Source organism: Calypte anna, chromosome W, assembly GCF_003957555.1.
Source record: "Calypte anna isolate BGI_N300 chromosome W, bCalAnn1_v1.p, whole genome shotgun sequence".
Taxonomy (NCBI): Eukaryota; Metazoa; Chordata; class Aves; order Apodiformes; family Trochilidae; genus Calypte; species Calypte anna.
This window is the reverse complement of record NC_044276.1, coordinates 16,029,578-16,040,229: the sequence shown is the minus strand read 5'-3', so window position 1 is coordinate 16,040,229 and position 10,652 is coordinate 16,029,578. Positions and strand designations below refer to the sequence as shown.

Sequence of the window (10,652 nt, the reverse complement as noted above, 5' to 3'; positions counted from 1 at the left end):
TCACACAGCCCACGCACAGCCCACCCCCCAGTCTGTGAGCTGGAGGACTTAAGGAACAAAGGGCAACTCTGATTCTTTGTCATGTATAATGTCAAAGGAGGACTTTGAAAATTCAGTTATTCAAAGAATGATGCTATGGTGTCTTGTGAAAGATCTTGTGATGTACTTCTAATCTAGCAAAAGTACCAGTTATGTTATTGAACATACCGTAAGCTTCCTGGAGCAGGGTTTTAGCTTACAGCCAACTAGACAACTAATTCTATCTTAAAAACAGCTCTTTTCTCAGGGCAGGCCTGCTCTGTGTTAAAAGCTGGGCAGGCACTTCTGTGTTTAACATTCTTGGCCACGTAGCATTTGCATCCAAATTTTAAATGTTGCTAGTAAAATTGTGTGGGCAGTGGATGAGGGCTATTGTTAGCATTGTTTTCCTGTGTGAATAGAATGAAAACTTTCTAATGGTACTATTTATCTAATAACTGTATTGTTGTATGTTTTTTTAGAGCAACAGGGATTAAGCTGAAGAGTAACAGTTCTATTTCCAGTAGGAAGGGTTATTCTTAAAGACAGGGGAGCCCGGGTGTGCTCCATGGGACTGGGATGAAGCAGGCTCTCACAACTGTGATCTGGAACTCTGCCTTGCTGATGAACCTGGTTGTTTCTTGGCTGTTTTTTTCATTTTCTTTGTTTTGCCATTTAGATTGTCAGATCCTGGGATAAGATTTTTGTCTTCAGTCAATTCTCAGAGGTATAAAATTATCTTATCTGCTTATCTCTCTTAGGAACAGAATAAACATCCTCTTCAACATGTCCCATAATCTGTAGATAAGATGCTATAGAACTGCATAGGCTTATGCTGTGCAATATGTATAAAGTTGTTAAAACTGTTTTTAAAATGTTTTGCAGGTTCTAAATGGCTTCTAATAAGTTGGGATCTGACTCTCATGGTGAGTGAAATTTGGTATCCTTGTCTCTTCAATGGATTTTGCTATTGCTGCTTACTAATATCTAAGCCTTAGACTTTCCATAGAGACTAATCTGTTTAACCTTGAGTAGTTTTTGTTAGGAACGAAGTGCCTTGGCTTCCTTCTTTAATAGTTGCTTACTGATGCTGTCTCTCTTCTCTGGTTAAACTGAAATTCAGCCTGTGACTGTTCCCTACATCTTTATGGCAGAATAATACCTCCCACTTGCCCCTTCAAAATCAAAGCTGAACTGCAGTTGTAATACTGATCTGACATTTGCTGAAGTGAACACTAGATCTGTAGCTCCTTTCTCTGAAAGTCACATGAGAAGTTGTATTGAAAGTCAATGTTTTAATTTCATTGAGCTATGCTTGCTTTTTTCTCAGCAATGATGTGTTAGGACTAATCTGATTCAGCAGGCAAGTGAAGAGTGAAGAGCATATAATCTACTATATTTTAGATGTATACTTTCATGCAGATGATTGGTATCATAAAAGATATTTGTATGTATATGTGCTTATCTTTTAGAAAATGAGGTGTAATTTTGGAGGATTAATATTTCTGCTGAACATTGAAGTTCAGTTTGTTATATATAATGTAGCTTCTTCAAATCAGTAATCATTCAAGGCAGTAGTGGGAGGTTCATGTGAAATTTCTAAATCGATTTTTCATGGTATAGAAACTTTTGCTTTTCAAAATTAAGCCTTGGTCTTCCTGGATAATCTTTTATATAAGAGGGTCCTTACGAATTCCATTTTTCCTTGACCTTTATATTCAGTCTTGCAAGTGTAAAGTTGAATTACAGAATAAGAAATGCTTCACTTAAATACATGGTTAAGGGTTAATAAAAATGTCCTTTCAAAACTTACTTTTTAGATCGTCTCCTTTACTGTGGCCCAATGATCCTGCTGCAAGACAGTAAGTTCTTTATTAGATAGTTGCCACCTCTTCAGCAGTTGTTCTCTTGAATCTATGAACATTCCTGAACTGTTGTGAGTGTTTTTATTATCTCTTCTGCTTTCTAAACCAGACTAGCAAAACACTGCTTAGAGCTAGAATTCCACCTGTCTTAAATATTTTCCAAACCAGCAGTGTGGTGTTTCATGCTTCCAACTTCAAAATACCAAAATCAAAACAAATGGTGCTGTAAGCTGGCTGGTTGTCTACTCTTTTGTGTACCGTCTGTTCCTAATGCTACAAGTTACACTGTCACAATACTGTTTCTGAGGAGCAGTGGAACAACTTCCTTGGCTTATTATGTGTTAATAAATCAGCAGGGCAGTTTTTCTCAGTTTTCTCCAGGGTTGTTAAGAGTTAATCCCCCAAGTGTATTTTGAATTACTATAAAACATGTAGACCAACAGCTACCTTCAGCTTAGTGTCTCTGACAGGCTGATTAAATCAGTCAGCATAATTGATGCATCTCTTGTACTTATTGAGCTGCTTAATGGAGGCAAGAGAATTGTTGTTGAATTACAGAACGGTTGAGGTTGGAAGGGACCTTTGGAGAACATCATGTCCAAACTCCCTGTTCAAGCAGTCACCTAGAGCAGTTTGCTCAGGACCATGTTCAGATGGAGATGAAGATGGGAACATAAGGTATGGAGAGGAAGTAACTTTTCCTGTCTAGAAGGGTATTCTTAGCATATACCTAGAACTATGTCTAAGCATGTAACTTCAAATGCTCTCCTGTCATTTGAATAATTGGAAGTTCAGGTTTAAGTTGTAGTGATTAGTGTCATCTAGAAATGCAGCTCTCATCTGTTGCACCAAAGACATGGGTTATACCAAGTGTAGTACATTAATATTGCTGTTGTATTGTCACTGTCATTATACAACATGAAAGCTTTTAACTCCAATTTCTGAAAATTAAATTTGTTTTGTATGACCACAAAAAAAGTTCCACTTGGTTTCAAAACTATTACCTGTTCATAACCAGTAACTGGTTTTACTGAAATATTTCCGTTTTGCTACCAAACTGGAGGATGCTTGCATGAGTTGGACAGTGATTTCTGCATTATGCTAAAGTGGAAAGAAATCTTACTTTCACGCATCTTTGGGCCAGGAATATCATATAGTACATGGTGTCAGAGATCAGACTGACACAGTTTTGCCAGGGCTGTTCTCAGAACTTCCTCAATATGCTTATAACTGCTAAAAGTATGAAGTGGCTAACAGCCATATTAAATAACAGTTAAAAAACCCCTTTAATTACTTCACTTGAACATGTGACTATTGAAATAGTGGCTTGCATAATACTTCCTTTACGTAGGTTTTGTCATTTAAAACAATTTGCACCCTTACCCATCAGTGTGTTTAGGCAGAAGGTCATCTGTTTCCAAAAAGAAAAGGAGTCTTGACTTTCTGGATCAGATTTTAACTTCACTAGAGTAGTACTGTTCCGATTGGGCTGGAACAAAGTGACTATGTGCATCAATGTTTTGCTTCAGAAAGACTTAGCCACCAAATGTCCTAAAACACCTAGTGTGTTTCTTAACATGTGCTTGCAGGTTTTGTAGCAGAGTTGTTTTCAAGATGAGGTTATAGCAGTGGTCAGTATTAAAAATGGTATAATGGGAAGAAACCAGAAGATATTTATTTCTTAGTCTAGCCTCTGAGATTAAACTGGCAGCTGTCAGTGCAGCCCATCTAGTCTAGGTGTGTTTAGGTTTTTTTACTGTACCAAGTGTTGCTATGTAAATAACACAATGTGTGCTTGTACCTACCCTCCATAGCTAGTATCTATTTCAGGCAAACAAGAAGGCTGTGCAAGAGGAGGTGTCTGCCACTTACTGTGTCAATAGGTCTAATAAGACAAGTGTTTGCACACTGAAGAATTTGGGCTATGAGATTGGTTCAGAGAGCTAATCCCGCTTTGCTTGGATCATCCTGCTTAGAGTAGGACTTGTGGCAGTGGGACTAATCAGGGCATAGTAGCAGCAGTCACGCCAGCCTCTGAGCAGTCAGATCTGGTTGTCTTTGACCTGTCCATGATTTACCACTCTTGGCACAAAGGCTGCCACAGTTGCTATTTCTGTATAAGGAAATACTGGTATCTGGGTTTTCAAATTGTCAGCTCAAATATTATTTGTATGCCATATTGTAAATAGTGGTGTTGATGGCTAGTGAGGTGCCATCTGAATTCTGTGCTGTGTAATGCTTGAATGTGTGCCTCTCAGTAAGGATCAGTGAAAATGCTATTATATTCTACCTGGAGCACTTTTTCATCCTGATGGTGAAGGTGGGAGGTAGGTTATTCAGCCTGATAGTTTCAAAGCTGGAGGAAATATCACCTGTGTCCGGCCAGTGTGGTGAGAGCTCAAGTGATGACAGCACATAAACATTTAACTCAAAATTAACAGGATGTTCCTGTTTTAAAAAGCTGTTCTCATCCTTTTGGAGCCTGTGACTGTCTTTTTGTAGATAAGTCAACAGTAAACAAACACAAGCAATACTTAAATAGTCATCTGAATATGAAAATAGGTCAGATAAAAATGGCAAGCCACAGCTCACTGAGTATGAGGTTAGTCACTGAATGCTATATTAATGTTGCCACTAATGTCTTTTTGGATCTGCAACACTCAAAGTTACAAGTGCTAGAGGAATGCTTCAGATTGTTATACATAGCCAGAAACCATGCCAAAAGATTAGACCAGTGATCCAATAAACCCCTTTCAGTTAATTGAGAAACTGAGTGCAATTTAAATTGTTGGGGTTTTAATACTTATTCAGAGTAGCTCAAGGAAAGCAAACCTATAGTCTGACTTCTTGGGAGTGGTTGAGCTCTAAGTGATTCTGACTCATAAGTTTGCAGGATGCTTGAAGGAGTTTTGTCCTAAAACACTTTTTAAATACCACATGTAAGTGACATATAAAGGACAGATGGGACAGATGGAGGACCATGCAATAAGTCTGGGGCCTCTCATTGGAGTGATCATAAATCAGACAGCTGATTAAGTTAGATCACCTTGTTTCAAAAATCAGAATTGCTTTGCTTAATAGTCTTGAGCTATTTCACTGTGTTTTGGTTAAAATGGAGCTTCTAGACTTTGGGTCATTTTGCGCTTGTGACCACTTCTGTCCAAATGTTTCTTCCTACTTGTATGCCAAAACCTGGATTTTAGTTTGTCTTAGATGCTCTAAAGTTGGGTTATTTTAAAGCCCGTTTTGAATATGATAAAAACAATGGATTTTTTTTTTATATAGAGACATAACAAAATACAGTGTTCAGGAGAGTTTCAGGTTCCAGTTATGTAGGTATAGTCTTGTCACAAAGCAAGATAAAATGTTTGGTATATTGACTTTAAAATCTGTTCCATTGTTGTGCTGTGTGTTTGTTCTGTTTGTTTTTGGTTTTTTTAATAGTTATGATCTAGAACATTTTAAAAAACCCCAAACAACGAAACCCACTAAAACTGAGGCAATGAAGCCCAGATTCAGTGTGTTTCTGATTGAGCAACTTGCTTTGTATTGAGTCACCTGATGTAGTTGGGGCAGCAGAGATAAAAATAGCTCCAAAAGACAGAAATTTATTAATTGAATGCATTAAACTTGTAAGGTTTTTTGATTCATTTTCTGCTTCTGATCTTAGGGCCTTTCAGTTATCTTGATGATGTCCCATTTAGAATAGGAGACAAATTCAAAATCCCATCAAAGGTTGGATTGCCCATTGGTTTCTGCCTGCCTGATGCTTCTCGGCTTGTCAGAGAAGCCCTGGTAAGTAGTGTTTTGCCTTTCTGGTCTATTCCTTCTCACCCTTGGCCCCCCAACGTGTGATGCTGTAAATTGCAAGTAGTCACAACTTCCACACGTGTTCAAATGTTAGTCTTGTCAGTCCTGTAGTTTAATTTTGTATGCCAGGAAGTAGTTACAGAAGATCTGTTAGAATGCATAGAAAGATAAAAATATGATAGGCTGTGCAAAAAGTTTCTACTTCGTATCACTTTAAAAAGCCTAATAGCATTTATGCTATGGGATGCATCCAAGAGTGTTGAGAGAGCTGACTGATGCTCTCCATCATTTTCGAGAGATCATGGCAAACAGAAGAGCTGCCTGAGGACTGGAGGAAAGCCAATGTCACTCCAGTCTTCAAAAAGGTCAAGAAGGAAGATTCAGGCAATCACAGACCAGTCAGCCTCATCTCCATCCCTGGAAAAATGATGGAGCAGCTCATTCTGGAGGTCATCTCTAAGCACATGGAAGAGAAGAATGTTATCAGGAGTAGTCAGCATGGATTTACCAAGGGGAAATCATGCTTGACTAATCTGATAGCTTTCTATGATGTTGTAACTGAATGGGTAGATGCAGGGAGACCAGTGGATGTAGTCTGCCTTGATTTCAGCAAGGCTTTTGACACAGTCTCCCATAACATCCTCTTGAGCAAGCTCATGAAATGTGGGATAGAAGAATGGACAGTGAGATGGATTAAGAACTGGCTACACAGTAGAGCGCAAAGAGTGTTGATCAATGGTGCAGAGTCCAGCTGGAGACCTCTAACTAGTGGAGTCCCCCAACAATCAGTGCTGGGTCCAGTCCTGTTCAACATCTTTATCAATGACCTTGATGATGGGACAGAGTGTCTTCTCAGCAAGTTTGCTGATGACACAAAACTGGGGGGAGTGGCTGATTCACCTGGAGGCTGTGCTGCCATTCAGCAAGTTGGGGGCAGACTGGAGAGCTGGGCCAAGAGGAACCTAGTAAGATTCAACAAAAACAAGTGCAGACTACTGAACTTGAGAAGGAATAACAAAATGCACCAGTACAGGTTAGGAGGTGATCTGCTAGAGAGCACCCCCATGGAGAAGGACCTTAGAGTCCTGGTGGACAACAAGTTATCTGTGAGACAACAATGTGCTCTTGTGGCCAAGAAGGCCAATGGTATCCTAGGGTGCATTAAGAAGAGTGTGTCCAGCAGATTGAGGGAGGTTCTTCTCCCCCTTTACTCTGCCCTGGTGAGACCTCACGTAGAGTACTACATCCAGTTCTGGGCTCCGCTGTTCAAGAGGGACAGGGATTTACTTGAGGGAGTCCAACAAAGGGCTAGGAGGATGATGAAGAGACTGGAATACCTGCTTTATGAAGAAAGGCTGAGAGACCTGGGGCTTTTTAGTCTGGAGAGGAGAAGACTGAGAGGGGATCTAATTAATGTGTATAAATATATGAGGGCTGAGAGTCAAGAAGGAAAGGACAACCTCTCACTTGTGCCCTGTGATAGGATGAGGGGCAATGAATTCAAGATAAAGCACAGGAAGTCCCACCTCAACATAAGGAAGGATTTCTTTACTGTAAGGGTTACAGAGCCCTGGAACAGGCTCCCCAGAGAAGTTGTGAAGTCTTCTTCTCTGGAGACTTTCAAGACCTGTCTGGATGCATTTCTGAGTGACCTGTCCTAGTTTTGGTCCTGCTGTGGCAGGGGGTTGGATGCAATGATCTTCAGAGGTCCCTTCCAACCCCTGACATTCTGTGATTTATTTTAGTGTATCTACTTTTAAAAGTACAATGTTTTTGTCTAATAGTTATAGGTCTAAATGTTACCTTGACTGAATTTGAGTAGCATTTAAGAGGAAAATTGGAAAGAACACCCATGCTATATATGGCTTACTTGCAGAATCTTGTTTGAGGGTAACAAGTGTTTCTATGATCATATTTTATGGATTCTCACAATAGTGGCACAAAGAAATAAACTTCCAGTTCTTGTTTTCTGTGTGGTTTTGAGTGAGAATTCTTTTCAAGGTGTAGTGCAAACAAGTTACAGCTTGGTACAGATGTCCTCTAGGTCTTTGGGGAGCATGTCTCTATTAACATAAATTCTTGATAGCATAAAATCAATTCCTTTAACATAAATGGTGAAAGTCTAATCTCCAAATGCAGATTATGATATAGGAAATTTAATTGAATTATGTTTTCTCATTTGGATCTATGATTTTCCTTAGTCCAAACTGATAATTGTTTTCATTTCAGCTGAGACAGATTGCAGTAGACAGTTCTACTTTTTTTTTGTTTTCCCCTGCCCTGCAACTCATCCACCTGAGAACTGAATATATGAATTACCCTATGCCATGATCTTTCCATTATAACAATTTGTGTTGGGTTAGTGTGGTGGTGTTTTGGTAGCAGGGGAGGGGTCCCAAAGTTGGCTCCTGTGAGAAGCTGTTGGAAGCTCCTCCAGCTCCAAAATCTGTCTTTGCCTCTGGCCAAGGCCAAGCTAAAGGAGACTCTAATGTCCTATTGCTGGCTTCCTTGTGTTGTCTCCATTTTCTTGCCAAGTTGTGGCTCAAGTATAGTATGCCCAATTGGACTGCAACATCTTGCATATGATCACAGAACCACAGAATGTCTTTGGTTTGAAGAGAACTTCAAGATCATGCAGTCCAACCTTTGACCGACACTGTAAGCTCACCACTAAGCCATGTCCCTAAGGACCAGGTCCACACACCATTTAAATACCTCCAGCGATGGTGACTCCACCACTGCCCTGGGCAGACTATTCCAATGTTTGTAAGCCCTTTCAGTGAAAAAATGTTTCCTAATATCCAACCTAAACCTCCCCTGGCGTAGCTTCCGTCCATTTCCTCTGGTCCTGTCACACACCACCAAGGAGAAGAACCTGTCTCCCTCCTCACTCCAACCTCCCTTGAGGTAGTTGAAGAGAGCCATAAGGTCTCCTCTCAGCCTCCTCTTCTCCAGACTGAACACCCCCAGCTCCCTCAGCCACTCCTCACAGGACTTGTGCTCCAGGCCCTTAATGAGCTTCGTTGCCCTTTTCTGGACATGGTCCAGCACTTCTATGTCTTTCTTACAGTGAAGTGCCCAGAACTGAATGCAATATTCAAGGTACATCCTCACCAGAGCTGCGTACAGAGGGATGATCACCTCCCTATTCCTGCTGGCCACTGAGTTCCTAATACAAGCCAGGATGCCATTGGCCCTCTTGGCCACCATCCTCTGCTACCCCTTCCACCCCTTATTCCATACCATTTGTGTCATGCTCCAATCATTACTATCTCTTATCCCTAAACATATCTATACACAAATTACTACTATCTCTCTGTGCTAAAATTCACTAAGTAATTCAGTCTATGATTGCAGATGTTCATCTATTGTTGCAGATTCTCAAAACAAGGAGCAATTTTCACAGTTCATGTCCATGGTCCACAAGTTGCAGGTTGCAGATGGTAACTTCAAGGAAGTTATTGGATGCCAGCCGATGAACCTAGTTCTGGTTTCATCACCACAAAATCATCCTGAAAAACACTCATGGAACACTGTTAGTTTATGCAACAATTCACATAACAGTAGTTAATGTGGGATACACGTTCATGACTCTCAAAGATTCCATGCATTACTGATTAAGCTAGACAAGCAGAAATTAGGAATTCTCACCTAGTGTTAGATTCCCTTGTGGTACACATTGTACTTCTCCATCTTTCATCATCACCCACCAAGTGTGTCCAGGCCCTTGAGCGAAAGCAACCGCACGAATGGGTTTGCCTTTGCCCGAGGCAGGATAAACCCGAACTGTTTTCCCTAGCAGATTCTTTTCATGCACCACAGGCACTTTGTCCCCATCTACTGTGTGTAGAAGATCTGACTGAGCAGGACCAGCTCGATTGATGGAACCCCTGGTGTTAACTAACCAGGTAGCTTTTGCCAAGTGCTTGTCCAGTTTTTGAAAGTTCCACCACCCATTGCCTTTAAGGTAGTTTTTAACAGTCCATTGTACCTTTCAATTTTACCAGAGGCTGGTGCATGATAGGGGATATGGTATATGCGCTCAATGCCATGTTCTTTGGCCCAGTTATTTATAAGACTATTTTTGAAATTAGTTCCATTATCTGACTCAATCCTCTCTGGTGTACCATGTCTCCACAAGACTTGTTTCTCTAGGCCCAGGATAGTGTTCCGGGCTGTGGCATGAGGCACAGGATATGTTTCCAGCCATCCTATACTTGCCTCCACCATTGTAAGCACATAGCGCTTACCCTGGCGGGTTTGAGGCAGTGTGATATAGTCGACTTGCTAGGCCTCCCCATACCTATATTTTGACCATCTCCCTTCATACCACGGAGGTTTCAACCTTTTAGCTTGCTTGATTGTGGCACATATGTCACAATCGTGGATAACCTGCGCAATAGCGTCCAAAGATAAATCCACCCCTCGGTCGCGAGCCTATTGATATGTTCCATCCCTGCCTTGATGACCTGAAGCGTTGTGGGCCCATATGGCTAAAAACAGTTCACCTTTATGGTTCCATTCCAGATCTATTTGGAACATTTGAGCAGCCGTATCTGCTTGTTGGTTGTTTTGATGTTCCTCATTAGCTCGATATGAAGGTACGTGGGCATCTATGTGACGCACTTTTACATCAAGTTTCTCTAACCTAGCAGCAATGTCTTTCCAGAGTTCAGCAGCTCAGATAGGTTTATCTCTACGTTGCCAGTTGTTTTGCTTCCACTGCTTTAACCACCCCCATAAGGCATTTGCTACCATCCATGAGTCAGTATAGAGATAAAGTCATAGAATCATAGAATCATAGAATTGGCTGGGTTGGAAGGGACCTCATAGATCATCAAGTCCAACCCTTGAACCACCGTTGCGGTTGCTAGACTATGGCACTGAGTGCCACATCCAGTCTCTTTTTAAATATCTCCAGGGACGGAGAATCCACCACTTCCCTGGGCAGCCCATTCC

The 10,652-nt window shown here is 40.9% G+C and overlaps 1 protein-coding gene across 4 annotated transcripts in view; it reads left to right on the top strand.

Moving 5' to 3' along the window:
- Nucleotides 1–898: 898 nt before the first annotated feature.
- LOC103535135 (ubiquitin-associated protein 1) overlaps nt 899–10,652 on the top strand; it is a 35,561-nt gene continuing 25,807 nt past the window's right edge. For 2 of the 4 annotated variants that reach the window (XR_003988826.1, XM_030468395.1), the window contains exons 1-3: nt 899–944; nt 1,839–1,880; nt 5,554–5,678. Coding sequence is in view for 2 of the 4 variants with exons in the window: in XM_030468395.1 (XP_030324255.1) it covers nt 911–944; nt 1,839–1,880; nt 5,554–5,678 (201 nt within the window). In the remaining 2 variants the exon portion in view is untranslated. The remainder of the gene's footprint in view (nt 945–1,838; nt 1,881–5,553; nt 5,679–10,652) is intronic. The other 2 variants (XR_003988827.1, XM_030468396.1) reach the window with 1 other exon arrangement.